The 17952-nt window shown below is 40.2% G+C and overlaps 1 protein-coding gene and 1 long non-coding RNA gene across 2 annotated transcripts in view; one reads left to right on the top strand and one right to left on the bottom strand.

Moving 5' to 3' along the window:
• Positions 1–414: 414 nt before the first annotated feature.
• The window catches only part of LOC138947140 (uncharacterized), a 42594-nt gene continuing 25056 nt past the window's right edge, over positions 415–17952 (top strand). The window contains exons 1-2 of the mRNA XM_070318591.1: positions 415–688; positions 17622–17880. Coding sequence (XP_070174692.1) covers positions 17635–17880 — 246 coding nt within the window. The 5' untranslated portion in view covers positions 415–688; positions 17622–17634. The remainder of the gene's footprint in view (positions 689–17621; positions 17881–17952) is intronic.
• On the bottom strand, positions 1675–11046 carry LOC138947138 (uncharacterized). The gene is made up of 3 exons (XR_011449559.1): positions 10877–11046; positions 3406–3469; positions 1675–2847 (listed from the first exon to the last, which is right to left on the bottom strand). It is a non-coding gene; the product is annotated as an uncharacterized lncRNA (long non-coding RNA).

Genomic DNA, 17952 nt, shown 5'->3' with positions numbered 1-17952 from the left:
CTCTCTGGAAAAGTTTTAAGCGCATTGCCATTAGCCAATCAACTGTTTCACATCAGTCATGTGACACCAGTACTTACTGACAATTATTATTATTAGTATTAGTATTATTATACTATTATTAGTTTCGGGCCATGTTTGCTGTACAGAATTGTGTACATGATTCTCAGCCCTATCTTTTCCAACTCGTATAGCCCCGGATAGTCCATACATAGACACAGCTTTAAGCGGCCCCCGGGTGTTTGCTTACAGTATTGACAAAAGCGTTGTGCTCTTTGCTAAAACACTGTGCAACTCTGCGTTATTACTTTCTCCGGAAGGCCAATGTATTTTTAGAAGGGGTGTGATGTTCCAACAATAGCAGAACCCCGCCTCTCCAAAACAGCGTCTGCTCTCGCGCACTACAGTTGCCGTGTTCACTTTGCGTCATTTCCGCCCCGCTCGCGTGGAGCATATAATTATGTGCAATCCGCTTCTAGAAACAAATTCTACCACTGAATCGCCGCAATGTGACGGCCCCTTAAAAGCGACGCACGGTTATAAAGCCAGCGTACTACCGAGTGATTCGCGGAATCGACTCTTGACGGTGTCAATGTCTGGTGATTTTTGCAAGAAGTTATCATTTTCGTGAACGTTTTTGGAGCTAGAGCAGCAGATCTATTGTTTCTGATTCATATTATCTATTACGGAGGTGAGTATATTAGAGCGTTTGCTCCTCTCTGAATTGTTGGTTTTGTAAAAAAAATTACGTAAATTCTTCGTTGACACAACGAGAATGATGGTTGTGGTTGTGGTTTGGTGGAAATTACGTTGCGTTTTTATGTAAATTCCACGTGAATGCAACGTGAAAAGTTTGGTTGAAATGAGTGAATGTTGCGTTTTGGTGAGAGAAAAAAAATCTAAATACTACGTACTCTGCATAGGCTTTTAATGTTTTTAATTTGTTGTGTGTGCAAATCAATCGACAAACGTACACCATCTTTCAAACGCAAAAAGTCACAGATCTTAACTACCCTAGCTACCATTATAAGTTCTAATAGAATATTCCTACCTTGTGTAATCAATACCACATGATCTGACATTTTAAGGCGTGATTTATCACAGAAATGTTTGTCAAAATCAAGTTCAAACAAATGCCGTAAAGCAGGCTTGAATTGGGTAATTAGGTAAAAAAGCAGACGTAAACAATTTCAAAATGGCAAGCTAAACATCTGATGTGTTTCAGAAAAAGTGAAACAGCTGGTATTATCTAATCGACACATGGTGAGCCGCCCCAGGCAGCAGAGCAATATGCGGGATATATGGAAAACATATGACATGGCCTGTAAAAATCATATGGTAAAACAATATGTCAGCCATATAGAAATTGCAAATGGTTCTAGAGTGGCAGCCATGTGACTTTAAGGTAAAAATGACATGTCAAAATAATGTCATATGAAAATTAGATGCATGCTGTGTCATAGTGACATTTTTATATGAAAACCCCATGCATGCCACATTAAGTCAGATGTTTGCTGTATAAATGGCATATCTTAGCCATATTTTTGATGGATGCAGGGCACCTCTTGCCAGGACACACACACACACACACACACACACACACACACACACACACACACACACACACACACACGTCATATTCACAACAATTTAACATAAAATGACAGTTTCAAGCCATACCTTTAATTCCAACTATTCTATATCTCTTTCAAGTTACTCAACACAAATTCTACTCTTCTACTCCAAGTCAGGGGATACAAATTGCTCAATTTCTAGACACACAAAAAAGCCACATGTGACAGTTTAAATAAAAAATCAAAGTTAGAATATTCTGCCTACAATTTTGGAATAAAATCTCCTGCTTGCAAAGTATGGTAAATCAATACATGATTTTAGGATAATGAGAATCAATCTAAATGAACCTGCTGACAAACCGTTTGTAATTGAAATAAATCAGTAAATCCTCTCACTGATCAACATACAACTCAACTCAACTCAACTCAAATTTTATTGGCTTCAATTTTCATAGAAGAATTTGTCTTGCGCTTGGGAGAAAGTAAGAGTATAACATATAAAAACAGATTAATGATTTCATGTGCAATCAATGGGAAAAAGTAAAGTGAATGCCTAGAGTATCTTAAACAAAATCGTGCAAATTACATTTTTAACTTCAGTTTGTCTATTTGGAGTCAAATACACTTTGATACCCAGAGATGCATCCGAGAGCTTTGAAACTTCCTCTGCTATCACATCCCTTTTTTATTTATTTTTGGTGAACAGAGAGAAAAAAAAAGAAGATTTTCCACAAATAAAATCCCCATATACTAAAACAAACAATACTTCATAATCCTAATACCTAAACCCACTATTCACTGGTTCCCTCTCAACAACAAAAAACAGTATGCAATGTGAACCCACTTCGATCTACATATAAACCTTCGCACACACACACACACCTCTCCTCCAAAAAGTGAACCCATGACTATCACTTCAGGGTTGGACCTTGAGTGTGTGTGGTGAATAACTATCGCAGCACTGGGAATGTGATCTCTGCCGTATGATTTAAAAACGACAAGTTCTGGATTGAGAAGAATTAATCTGCTTTAAAATTTGGTTTCAGGATTATACGTTATCTTAAGATAATCAGTCCTACACTCTGAATGTGGGTCAAGGTTTGTCACTCTTCAGCTTTCTGGATGATGTACGGGAGTGGTTTCTTGGACAGAACTTCTCCCCCATCGCCAGAGTTAAGCACCACCGACTGTGCCGAAACAGATATCCCTTATCACGAAGATGTGTGAGCTTGATCGGCTGACATCTTGCAAGACTCTGTAGCATGAGGCATGGCACCTGAAAAAACAGAGAGAAAAAAACCTGATAGAATGAAGTGTAGCCAGAGGAAAATGTTTACCATTTGACAGTGTAAAGTGTAAAATTGTATGACTGGGGGACAGCACATTCTTTAACAGAGATGTTTCGTAGACTTTTCTTATCGCCGCTGCCGCGACGGCCAGTGAACCGAAATTCCTCATAGTCCTCTTGACCGCCGACACGCGCGTGTTCCGGGTGATTATACTTTGTTTCTCTGCTCATCTGAAGCTCTCAGTATTAGACATGAATTTTATGTTGGAGTTATTAGTCTTTGGATAGACCACCTGACTGTTCAGATGAACCATGACCTTTAAAGGTTTCTGTCTGAATACAGCTGAATAAGTGGCATTGAATTACTTTCACCTGTGATATGTGACTGATCATGCATATGTTAACTTTACGTAAACAAAGACCAAGCAAACTCCAGGTAAGATCGAAATGTTTATTAGACATAATTATATGTATAACAAAAAAGGTACACCACATCTTTTTCTCTCTTTTTGTGTTATTCAATTCATAGTTCAGGGTATTTCTTACAGATTTAGTCAATGAGCCTTTACGCAGTTTCCCTTGCTGATTTGTGTCTTTCGCCGGCGTGCCCCTGCAACAGAAATAAGATACACCGTTTCATTTAAAATATTATATAAATTAAGTAGATGTGCATCGCCAAGGCACTGCATACCCCAGCGAAAGACAAACTTCTCTCTTACTCTCTCTCTTTCTCTCTCTCAAACACACACACACACACACCCCCCCCCCCCCCCAAGTTACACTGACACGTACACACATACACACTCACTCACACGCACTCACTCACTCTCTCACACACACTTCATACACACAAAACACACCCCCATACGCACATATAGACAGACGGACATAAACACCTTTGCAAACAAACACACATACACACACACATACACTTACGCACACGCACAAACACACACCCACCCACTCTCTCTCTTTCTTTCTCTCTTATACAAACAGACACACACACACTGTGCATGCGCACGTACACACACACACACACACACACACACACACACACACACACACACACACATTGACTCACACAAATCTCATACACACAAAACACACACTCATACGCACATAGACCGGCACGGTTGGCCTAGTGGTAAGGCGTCCGCCCCGTGATCGGGAGGTCGTGGGTTCGAACCCCGGCCGGGTCATACCTAAGACTTTAAAATTGGCAATCTAGTGGCTGCTCCGCCTGGCGTCTGGCATTATGGGGTTAGTCGGCTGGGACTGGTTGGTCCGGTGTCAGAATAATGTGACTGGGTGAGACATGAAGCCTGTGCTGCGACTTCTGTCTTGTGTGTGGCGCACGTTATATATGTCAAAGCAGCACCACGGCCCTGAATGATATGGCCCTTCGTGGTCGGCTGGGCGTTAAGCAAACAAACAAACAAATACGCACATAGACAGTCGAACACAAACACCTTTACAAACACCATATACACACTCATACACACACAAACATACACACAAACTCAGACACACACAAACATACACACAAACACATTCACACACACACACACACACACACACTCTCTCTCTCTCTCTCTCAAACACACACACACACACACACACACACACACGCACACACACACACACCCCAAGTCACACACACACACATACACACACTCATTCACACGCACTCATTCACTCTCTCACAAAAACTTCATACACACAAAACACACACCCATACGCACATATGGACAGACGGACATACACACCTTTACAAACAAACACACATACACGCACACACATACACTTATGCCCACACACACACTCACACGAGTACAGACTCATGCACGCGTGCGCGCACACACACACACACACCACACACATACGAGTACAAACTCATGCACGCGTGCGCCGCACACACACACACACACACACACACACACACACTCATACACACACACACACACACACAGTAACACTAACACATGTGCTCAAAATGAACACAAACACACACACTGCGCGAGAGAGAAAGACTACAGGGAGGCATGACGTCATGATGCAATAATTGACGTCAAAGACTTTTGACCGTGACGTAATCTTCTCACGCGAGCTTTATCCATAGTCTTGAACAACCACACACAAATAGACTTGGAAAGTACAGAATTTCTACCCGTCCAAAGCGGCCTTGGGTGGCGTTTGCTGAAAAAATGGGGGCGACTATTGCACCCACCGTATTTTTGTTAGTATGGTCCCAATTTTTGGTGAACTTCCATCTCCAACTGTAGCATGTAGCCGGGCACAAAGAATCCTTCTTTATCATGTATTATCGGTGTGAACATTTCTCAAGTCGATTACAGTATGTGGGATACCTCCAGCTTCGCTGGGATAAACACACAATTGTAACAATTGATTTCCAGATGATTAGAACGTGTCACAGTCCAACCCAGTTATTGACCGCACAACTTTATGGACATAAGAGTTAGATGTTAACGAAATGTAAAATGACTTGAAGTGTAATGTATTTCTATACTCGACGGCAAAAAATAGTACCTACTTTTGAATTTTGTGTCACAGGCATAATAATATATAGATACAATGGATTGTTGCCGGTTTCTTTGTCTCTGTTAGCAGAAGTAAGTGTATACGCTGCGTTCTTCTCCTGGCAACCAGCGTATTTCCCTAAATGCAGAGCCTCGTTCTCGCTTCTCGCCCCACTCCGTCTCACAGGAAAATTACAGAACTATAACCTCTTTTAATTAACGGCAATAGTAACCTTATGGAACAAACTCGCAATAGTATTTTAACAACATTAATTGACATAGTTCACTTGAATGGCGATTTAGCAAGCATAAACCGCACACTAGTTCTTGTAGTTTATTCAACTCCCCAACCATCGGGGCCCGTGTGACCCACTTATTTCATACATGATCAATTGAGACGTTTGCAGTGTCATGTCGACTCTATATCTGCAAGCGCAAGTTAGTGTGTACCTCTGAATCTAAAATACAACAAATGACTATAATTGACACAAACTGAGTAGCATCGTCTTCAAATAACCCGTAGCGGTTTGCGGAAATGCCGTCTGCTTGGCCAATGGTAAGATGCAGCTCATTTATGTGATAGTAGCCCTGTCACGGAAGTACGTTTGTATCCCCTTAATACTCAATCTACACTAGCACCGCAACAAACAATACACAATTTTCGAAATCTCAGTGACCAGCATATTAAAAATGTTAAAGCTGTGGTCTATTTATGACTTTCCGGGGCTACGAGTTTGAAAAGATAGGGCTGAAAATCATGTACAGAATTCTGTACAGCAAACACTACCCGAAACCCTATCTGTACGGCGTGTATGATTTTGAGAGCTTCAGTCAACGCTTAAATTGTGCAGTGATAACATCCGGTTTGCTCTCTCAGGACTGATCATATTTTATTTTCAAGAGAGATAAAGGAGAAAACATAAACGCCCCGGCGGAGATTCGAACTCTTGACCTCGAGATTTCGTGTCTGATGTCCTAACCATGCACTAGGCTACTGTGCCAATTGAGAAAAAGGAGGAAAAACATGAATATGAATTCATTTGATGTTATTCTTATATACCGTTGGAGTGATTTATGTTCATTTTGTAATTATGTTACGCTTTGGCGAATAATTCTAATTAAATGATCATGTTGAGAGATTCGTTTCCTCCACTACTGTCTTTACCTGGTTGTAAAATATGCATTTTTACGATTTTTGTAGCATGTCAAAGTGACACGTTCGCCTGCAATCACGACTCGCTTGACCCCTACCCTGTATAACACAATTTATGAAAAGGTGAAAAAAAGAAAACGATTAAATGATACGTACTACGTACAGCCAGTAAAATATCCTCCACGAATCTGTCTTCCTTTTTAATGTACCTTATCTGGTTCATATGTTGCAACAATTTGAAAATGACGAAAAATCACTTGCAATAGTGGGCGCGAATGAGTTGCGTTTCTTTCGCCGGGTACTGTACAGTGGTACCTGCGATGAAAGGACACCCTTGGGACCAGCCAAAAGTGTCCCTACATTGTAGGTGGCCTTTCATGTAAGGTATACTTTGGTAGAGATAATATAAAGAGGGACAATATCAGGTGTCCTTTTAAGGGAGGTGTCCTCTCTTGGGAGGGTCCACACATCACAGGTACTGCTGTACATCCAAAACAGTGCAGGATTCATTACATTAGCAAGTTGATTCAGACAAGCAATATGTACATCAAGCAAAAAGAACTATCTTTCGCTTGCCAAACAATAAACAACCTTACGAGCATAGTTTGACACTGATATAATGCTGAATAAATATGTGACTATTTCGTTTGCTTGCCAAACAGTAAACATTCTTACGGACTCGGCTTGACTCTGAAGTTAATTGCTATGCTGATAGACAATCGGGGGTTGTGATTGGATACACGCAGCCCTATTCCGATCATCAGGCCACATTTTGCAGGAAATTGCTGAATATCCGTTTTATATTTGAAACAAAGACGCAATGTTTCCGGTTTTATCGATGTGTATGAAGTACACGCACACCTGGCCAGGCTTGCTTCTTGTACTGATCGACAGACGATGCAATTTGCACAAATGTGTTACATTTAGTCAAGTTTTGACTAATTTGTTTAACATAGAGGGGAAATCGAGACGAGGGTCGTGGTGTGTGTGTGTGTGTGTGTGTGTGTGTGTGTGTGTGTGTGTGTGTGTGTGTGTGTGTGTGTGTGTGTGAAGAGCGATTCAGAGAAAACTACTAAACCGTTTTTCATGAAACTTTACATGAGAGTTTCTAAGAATTATATCCCCAGTTTTTTTTAGGTTTTTTTAATGTCTTTGATGGCGTTATTTGCAGACATTTATTTAATAGGCAGTTATTTAATCTAACCTATCATGAAATACCCGTTCCTGACAGTTTTTTAGTGACAAAGTAGGTTATGAAACTAATCTGAGGTAAATCATTGATTATGATGCTGTGTGGATTCCACCGCGCGGAGGCAATTTGCCTCCGAAACAGACATCGCGGAGGTTCTCCACCACACATTTGTGACTGCTTCATTTCTTTTTGAATGTGTGCAGAATACAGACCGTTTTGAATGGTGATATTTCACATAGCAACGCAGGACATATCAAGGAACAGTTTGGTTTATCACTCCATTTATGATAGAGGCGTGTAGGATGGGATGAAAGTGGGCGAATATGCTTAAATGAGGACATATCTATAGCAAATCGGTTCGTATGTTCGTTAACGTGTATATTTCTCGTTGAAAACTACACATGTACTAGATACTAACCTTACTCATTCCCATATCTATACATTTAAGCTGTATCTGGTTTCAAAGAGACACATTTTGCTTTGAATGGGGGACATTTACCGTGATTTTGACGGCAACGTTTTCTTTCTACGTGGCGGAGGCGCGGTCTCTGCCTTTCTTTAAACTCAGTGTCAGTGAATGCTTGGCGATCAAAAGAAGTCGGGACGCGTCTCTGCCTTTCTTTAAACTCAGTGTCAGTGAATGCTTGGCGATCAAAAGAAGTCGGTGAACCCTGAATTCATTTTATGAAACGTTGCAAAGAAACCATTACTGTTACGCTGCCCAGGCCCCTTTGTGCCTTCTTGAACCTTATTTTGAACTCGGAACAATCGAGTTGAGTGCAAACTAGCACATACAAATACAAATGGCTTGGAAACGTTGAAGACGGTTTTAGGAGAAACGATACGCAGATTTGTACGAACTAATGTACACATTTCCAGGTTGCTATCACTTTTTTCAGTGAGCACTCTCAAGTAGTTTAAATTGATTGTATTGACGGGGTCTGGGTTTTTTTTATGAGGAGATACATTTAAATAACATGTATCCAATACCGATGGGTCAACTAGCGAAACTGGCCGAACCTTTGTTTTTGTTTTTGCAGCCAGACCGGCAGCAAGCATGACTGAATCCTTTATTGCTGCGTTGGGAGTGGTGGGCAGGGGTGGTTGAAGAAGTTAAGACCCAAGAAAAGATTGAGACGTGTGCAGTGTTCGCAATGTTTATAGTAGACGATCTACGATTAACTTAGTAGTCCAATAAAAACAGCATACGTAGATGTTAATTAGGCTCTATAGTATATAGATAAAATAAAGCAAACAAAAAATACATATATACGCATAATTTTGTGACCCTCCACCACGGATTGAGTCGCATGTCACCTTTGCCTGATTTTCATATTTTTTACATTTTCCTACAGAGTTTTGTATGCTCTATCCAGTGGTGAAACCCGTGTTAGAAAAGAGCAAAAACTGTTTGAGTTATAAGCCTGTGACTAAGGTGACCCTCACACAGTTACAAGACATTCCCCGGACTTATATTAAGCCTAGCGCAGAACCGCGCGAGGTGACATGCGACTCATTTCGTGGTGGAGGGTCACATATATATGTTATTAAACCCGTATCAAAAGCTCACCTTTGTCACTTCATATGGTCGCATTTTGAACACGTTTTGTTAGTAGACATTGCCTATTCCGTATAGTATCCCGATCCATTCAACCATACCATACAATTGCAAAAGTAGATGAATACATTTCTCAGTGTATATTTCAAAAGAACTGGATCAAATCCCACACTTCATAGGTCGCACTTACAGGTGTGTCAGTAGGCATTGCACATTCCACACAGGTATATATGTTGCAGTCAATAAGTGAAATCAGTCATTACATTGAACATTTTAGTCATTACGTGTAATGACTGTTTCATACAGGCATTACGTGTAATGACTAAACTCTAGTCATTACGTGTAATGATTGGATCGTCAGAGGTGACAGTAAATAGGTGAAATCAGGCAATAAGCGCAATGACTAAAAGTTCTGTGTACAATATATCTTTTGGGCTAAAGCTAATCTCTGCAGATTTATACCATGGGATTTTCCTTTCCATTATTTACAAAATGAAAAGGTGTCAAAATGGTAAAAGTATTGTTAGTGCTAGTATTTCATTGTTTCTTATGACGAGTAACCTTGGTGTGTCATGAAGTGGATTGTAGTGTGAGTAAGGTGTTATTTTTCTGTATACGTGTTCTGCCCTATCTTATTACACTAACTTCAATCTTCACACTAAAACACTCCAACACAGAATTTTGGGAGGATGCAGACTTATTATTTCCTCACACAAAATATAACAATTCTTCACCTAAAGAAAACAACATCAATACAAACAACTTCTCGTCCACACCATTCTTACAATCTCTCTACACTCACTCCACACACGGGATTAATGATATAAAGAGATTATTTCAATAATTAATTAATGCACAAGGTAAAGTGTTGACAGACACTCACGAGTTCGTAACACGGCTCACTATATGTCGTCATTTACACCTCCTTGTGCCGCTGATTCCACGCAGACGATGAATTCCCAGAAACTCTCATTCTAGATGCCACATGCACCCTTCACATTTCTCCCCGAGAAACACTTCCACCTTTCACGTTTCTCCCCGAGAAACACTTTCGCCATTAACGAAAAGAACCGTCGTCTCTACGACCGGTGATGATGGAGACTCCTTCGTCCAGCCATCTGCGCCGATGTGGTCTCTCTCTCCACCATCGTCACGCCTCTTCCGTGTGAGGACCGTCCCTCGTTCACGCATCATGAGCCCTCGTCATGGAAACTTAACCCAAGTCTTAATACACATTCTCTTAAACCATCTCCTCTTCCTAAACTAAAGTCAAGTAACATCTCTCTCGTTCATTCTACATTCACATTCCGTTCACAGTCAAAATCCAAACTATACTTTATCCACGAATCAATTAATCCACCACTGACACTACCACACATAGTATCACTGTCTTAAACATAACATAAATGCGTAACAGCAATTATGTTCAAGAATTTACCAACAAAAACCATAACACAATCACAACAAGAATTCTCTCAAAACTTCACACTAGAATTTAGTGCACTTTGTATACACTTACATTACATTCCAGCTATGTATTCAAGCTTCAATAATATACAACATAGTAAATCATTTACCTTAAGAGACCCGTCTCTTGAAAGAGTGTTTGTCCCCGACAAACTTGACAAACGCCAGACACCTTGCTCGGTTGAGCATCTACAACGTTGTGACGATATTAAACCAAGACCAGCTACATTTCTCATAAACACAACTCATGTCAAACTATGGTTTTCTCGTGCAACACACGAAACCCGTGATATCGCTTCAAACGTGTCCTAGCATATCCCAAATCAATGTTTAGGGAGGTTAAAATCAAGACGTGCTTCACATCATAACTCTGCTACTCACATCTTTGTGACATTGTGCTCCAAGTCTTCTTCACCTTCTTCTTTTTCCCGTATTCCTATTTCTGTTCTCTCGTGCCCTTTCCGCACCTTCTGTATTACCAACCCCTTCCCGTTTGTGTATCAGGTTTTTCTGTTTTTATCGTTTCCTGAAAGAAGTTAATATATTTAGCCCGCCACCATGTTAACCTTTGTTTTGTACTTACTATGATTGCTTAAAATAAGCATTAATTGCTTGAGTTAGTAATCGTAAAATCCATGCATTGTTTCTTATCATTATAAACAATATGGAGTAAAGTTTTGTTTAAAAAAAGAATTAACCTTGGTTGTAAATCACTAACATAACGTAAAACAAACTTGAGTACAATTTACTTGTGAGTAGATTCTTGCTGAATCAGTGACATTTTTCACAACGTTCTTGGTCTTGGTTGTAATTCACTAACATCACGTCAAACAAACTTGAGTACAGTTCACGACGTTCTCTGCTCTAGTCTAACACGCCACTTAGTGGTTCTATGACGAAACTCACTTGTTTGTGTTTGTGATACTTTTGAAAGCAGTTGACAAAGCAGCAGTAAATGGAACCTAAGAATAATCAAATGAAACAACCTCAACGAATAATAAAAAGATCCAAAATCGTACTCTCAAATGATGTCAGACAAGGAAGTGTTTCTGCTTCAAAGCAAAGCTACAGTGCAACAGGAGGTGTCATCACACCCTTTCATGCAAAGACAAGACAACTTGAATGTGTATTAAATTTGCTTCTATTTACCTTAAATCAATGGAAATGGAAATACATTAAATGTTCTAATTTTTGAAAATGGTTCCAACAAAGTTCACCTATTGACTGATTTTACTTATTGACTGTGACCTCACAAAGCCACGTTTAGTCATTACATGTAATGACTAGAGATTTTAGTCATTACACGTACTGCCCGTATGAAAAACTTTTCAGTCATGACATATGTAACGACTGACTTCACTTATTGACTGTAGCACATATAAGCGATATATTGCTGTCGACTATGCGGATAACTATTGTTCTTTTTGTCCAGACAACCTTTGAAGACGAACCAGCATTTTTGTTTGCATACCCCCTCTACTCATATCTCCGAAAAAAAGTAGTATATGTTGCCATGTTTATTTCGTATGCTCTCAAATTAAGGGACGAATGCGTCAGTTGAATGAAAGGTACGATTGCTTAATCGGACATTGCTATAGAAAGAATTATTGACATTGCGTTACCACCACCCCACACACACACACGCACACACACATATACATACACACACATACACACACACACACACACACACACACACACACACACACACACACACACAAGCACACACATCTGCTTGTGAACAGGCTGGTGGCATCACAAATAAAGCATGTGTAAGTCTCTCTCTCTCTCTCTCTCTCTCTCTCTCTCTCGATCTCTCGGTGCTCTCTCTCTCTCTCTCTCTCTCTCTCTCTCTCTCTCTCTCTCTCTCTCTCTCTCTCTTTCTCTCTCTCTCTCTTTCCACCGTGCTCTTTCTCGATCTCTCGGTGCTCTCTCTCTCTCTCTCTCTCTCTCTCTCTCTCTCTCTCTCTCTCTCTCTCTCTCTCTCTCTCTCTCTCTCTCTCTCTCTCTCAAAGATGGCTTACCTGCCTCTATTAAGCAATCACGACAGATGGCAAACAAATCGGGTCACACATGTCAAAGACCTTTTGTGCAAGTCTGGATATGGTTTCGTTTGGTTGTGTGCTGGGGTGGCAGATGAAAAGTTATTTCTGGGTGACCCGAAGGAGACAATGAGGCACCAGTTTTCACAGGAATGGTTTTCACGTCTGTCAGAAAGTACACGCTTTGAATTTTACCACAGTTTCAAAAGCTATATTGGGCACGAAGAATACTTGGATATGATTAATGTGAGCCTTTATAAAGTTGCTTTGTCCAAATTTAGACTGGGGGTCTCCTCATTCAATGCCCATCGTCATCGTTATTCTCACTCTGACACCAGTCTCTTTTGAGAGAGAGAGAGAGAGAGAGAGAGAGAGAGAGAGAGAGAGAGAGAGAGACAGAGAGACAGAGAGAGAGAGAGTAAGAGCGAAAGAAAGGGGGGGAGATAAACACACTCACACACACACACACACACCCACACAGGCGCGCAAACACACACACACACACACATACACACACACACACACACACACACACACACACACACACACACACACACACACACACACACGCCTTGACGGTGAGAACATTTTACATTTCAAGTATGGCAAGTAATATTTGGGGCTATCCTCGTGACTGAAAAAAATAAAAGTCAGAAAAACAAAAAAGACACAAAAAGAAAAAGAAAAGATGAGACGAGGTACATCAGGAGGCCGGAGGGGGAGGGGGATGTGTGTTCGGGGTGACACTTTGTACTTGCCTGTCTGCTTCTGTTATGCTTGTTATGTTAATGGCTGATATTTCTTCGAACATGTCACATTCCAAATACATGATGCAAACGTTCAAATATAAGAGTCCGTATGCCACCTGTGTGTGTGTGCGTGTGTGTGTGTGTGTGTGTGTGTGTGTGTGTGTGTGTGTTTGTGTGTGTTTGTGTGTGTGTGTGTTTGTGTGCGCCTGTGAGTATATATGTGTATGCGCGCTTGTGTGATTTATGTTATATAGTCAAAACACTTTGAGTTGCTTTTCTATATTCCCCTCCTTTATTATGATATTGCATAGAAGGGATTTAGTTACAACAATAAATTGAGAACTGTCATTTAAAACAAAGAAGTGCGCATTTAGAGAGATAGATGGAGAGAGAGAGAGAGAGAGAGAGAGAGAGAGAGAGAGAGAGAGAGAGAGAGAGAGAGAGAGAGAGAGAGAGAACGAACGAACGAACGAACGAACCAACTTTATTTTTCGAGGGTAATGGAGTAGATACAGCAAAGATCTTTTTTCATCCAGCCCAGAGAGAGAGAGAGAGAGAGAGAGAGAGAGAGAGAGAGAGAGAGAGAGAGAGAGAGAGAGAGAGAGAGAGAGAGAGAGAGAGAGAGAGAGAGAGAGAGCTACAACACCATGAAAAATCATTATCGACGATCGCGAATCTGCTTATATCCATAACACATTACGAAAAGATCTAAATATGTAAAAAAAAAATCGATTTCCTCTCCAGAGAAGGAAAACAAAGGCATCCTGTCAGGGATAGAATGAGACCCGAAGGGAAGTAACTCATTTTTGACCTGAGTTCAAGATGTATAAATGGCATCATCACTTCGCATAACTTAAGGTCTCGGTATTTCGTTGGCCTTCATATTTTCTACTTGTAAAATAACCATCAAAGCTAACCGAGACTAGTTGAGGTTGTATCAATGCGCCTCGCCAGCAGGTGATAATATGCCCATTAACAGTTCCGCGGCCGCACGGTTGGCCTAGTGGTAAGGCGTCCGCCCCGGGAGGTCGTGTGTTCGAACCCCGGCCGGGTCATACCTAAGACTTTAAAATTGGCAATCTAGTGGCTGCTCCGCCTGGCGTCTGGCATTATGGGGATATTCATAATCATACTTTTTAAATTTTTAATTTTCAGAGCTTGTTTTTAATCCGAATATAACATATTTATGTTTTTGGAATCAGAAAATGATGAAAAATAAGATGAACGTAATTTTGGATCGTTTTATAAAAAAATAATGTTAATGACAATTTTCAGATTTTTAATGACCAAAGTCATTAATTAATTTTTAAGTCTCCAAGCTGAAATGCAATACCAAAGTCCGGCTTTTGTCGAAGATTGCTTGGCCAAAATTTCAATCAATTTGATTGAAAAATGAGGGTGTGACAGTGCCGCCTCAACTTTTACAAAAAGCCGGATATGACGTCATTTAAGACATTAATAACAAAAATGAAAAAAACGTCTGGGGATATCATACCCAGGAACTCTCATGTAAAATTTCATAAAGATCGGTCCAGTAGTTTACTCTGAATCGCTCTACACACACACACACACACACACACACACACACACACACACACACACACACATACACACACACACACACACACACACACCACGACCATTGTCTCGATTCCCCCTCTATGTTAAAACATTTAGTCAAAACTTGACTAAATGTAAAAAGAGTACCACGTAACATATCTTGTGGGTTTATAATATATGCGCTAATAGTTAAATGACCACGTGTTTCTTTTTTCTACCACTGTGTCGCCTGCCAGGGGAGCGACACCCTCTGACCGGCTGAGCGGCGAAAGGGTGCGCTCCCAGTCGGCTATGGAAAGCCGTTTGGCTCATAACCAATACACGTGTAATGAATAATTCATACACGTGTAAGAAAAAGTTCATACACATGTAAGAAATAATTTATACACGTGTAAGAAATAATTCATACACGTGTAAGAAATAATTCAAACACGTGCATCAAATAAAAGTATTTATTACACGTGTATTAATTATTTATTACACGTGCATTAATTATTCAATACACGTGTAATGAATACTTTTGTTTTATGCACGTGTATTAATCATTTCTTACTCGTGTATGAATATCTTCTTAGACGTGTATGAATTATTTCGTACACGTGTATAAATTATTTCTTACACTTGCATGAATTATTTCTAACACGTGTATGAATTATTTCTTACACGTGTATGAATTATTTTGTACACGTGTATGAATTATTTATTACACGTGCATTAAATGTAGGAGTCACGTTGTTAAGCGACTCAAACACTCGGACTGGGAATCGACATGAAAAACAATGGCGGACGAAGTCACACAAGTCAAAATTACATTTTCTAACCCGAAGCGATACGGAGTTGGCACCTACCTGTGAAATTAGTCTTCATCGGAAGAGAGATGAATTCGGGCCCATTTAGTCATTGACTTAAGTCGGAACTGTTGATAATCTCGCGCCGTGCGTTGCAGACTTTTAGCGCTTGTTTGTAACTTTTAATTGAGTACGAAACTTCAGTCAGCTCTACGAGAAAAAAACGATTAGGGACAGCACGTAACCCTTTTAACACAAGATTATACTACTCGCCCTGAACAACCTTTCTTCTTCAGTACTATGCTTTGATTTTCTCTAGCCACCCGGACAAACTATAAATGTAAAGTTTCATGGAGATCAGCCCAGCAGTTTTCCCGGAATCGCTCTTCACACACACAAACACTCACACACACACACACACAAACAAACAAACAAACAAACACACACACACACACACACACACACACATAAACACACAAACACACACTCACACACACACATACACACTCACACACACATACAAACACACATACACACACACCCACACACCACCACCACCACCACCAACCACCAACCACCAACCACCCTGGTCTCGATTTCCAGTCTACAAGTATTTGAAAACATTTAGTCAAAACTTGACTGAATGTACAAGCATATTTGTGGTTTTACCAGTGTTCTTCATTTTGTGCAAGTAACAGGTGCGAATGTCGAAAGAAAGCGAGAATGGTATGGATATACTGCTTACGGCTGACGGTTGACATATCATAATTCTTGTCGATCCTTAAAATTCATTCGCTCGGCTTCCTGACGGGTGGACGAAAACTAATAGAACAATCAAGATAAGTTTTGTGTGAATATTTGTTTGTCTGTTCACTTAAAAGACCGTTGGGTCGAAATATCTGTGAATATATTGTTTTGTCAAAAACACACGTTCCAACAACCTACCTTTCTTGTTTTTTTATTCTTGTCGAACCTTGTTACACCTACGTTTCATTCAGTGAAAGTAATACGCTACTGCCGCGCACTTTTTCTCGTTTACTTCTTCAAGTTTCTCCGGGTTGGTTTAAGGCTGGAGTCTTACCATGAAAAAAGAAGTAGAACTTAAAGAGGCCACTCGCCAATTAAAGAAGATAGAAAGCATTTATTCCACACAAAAACACAGATTGAAATCAGGTATTTATGCAAAAAATGTGTGTTTTTCCCCCTTTTCTATTCTAAAAATGTAATCGGTGGGGAATTCAGTGCAAATGTCTGGTACCCTGCGTTCAAGTTTCATCCGTTGTCTCATTAATAATGGTTTCACAACTCATTTTGTTTTTCTTTTTTGTCTCCTAAACAATTCTTGAAATAACTCCAAAGTCAACGTTTACGTTATGTTATGTCACTGACAGGTACTTTCCTCAGGGACAGACAAAGAACATGTTTTTTTCGAAACGGGTAGGGGATAGGGGAAGTAGAAGCACGACATTTCAACATTTACCGCGTTAATGGGTATTCAAATTGTTTATGAGGTGAAAGGGATACGTTTCCTTTGAGTTTTAGAAATTCAAAACATTTCAAATGTTTTATTTTGAGTTTGTTTGTGTTTGGTGCTTGAATTTTACTTACAAAAGTGGTAACAAAGTGGTTTCTGTTTTAAAAAGTACCAGTACAGTAACAGTGCTTTGTGTTCTGATATATGTTCCTCTAACAGTCTTTTTCCCTCTATTTCTGCAGGTAATGAATTGCCATGGGAACACGGACAAAGACATTGCTAGTAGCGACTGGTTGGACAACCTGTGTTATTGTCTTCATCTTGGCGTTTATTAGGACTCCGAGACCACATTCGTTGATTTTCGCATCAGAAAAATTTCTACCGCCACCGCCATCGCGTCACAAGTGCAATGACGCCATCACAAACATGTTGATTGGTCACTGGGATGAACTTGACGTCAAAGAGAGCGACAAGTTAAGGATGTACAACTATTATGATCAGGTAAGGTGTGTGTGTGTGTGTGTGTGTGTGTGTGTGTGTGCGTGTGCGTGTGCGTGTGTGTGTGTGTGTGTG

This window comes from Littorina saxatilis, linkage group LG14 (assembly GCF_037325665.1).
Source record: "Littorina saxatilis isolate snail1 linkage group LG14, US_GU_Lsax_2.0, whole genome shotgun sequence".
In the NCBI taxonomy this organism is placed as follows: Eukaryota; Metazoa; Mollusca; class Gastropoda; order Littorinimorpha; family Littorinidae; genus Littorina; species Littorina saxatilis.
Note: the sequence above shows the minus strand (reverse complement) of the source record. Positions and strands in the feature narration are given on the sequence as shown.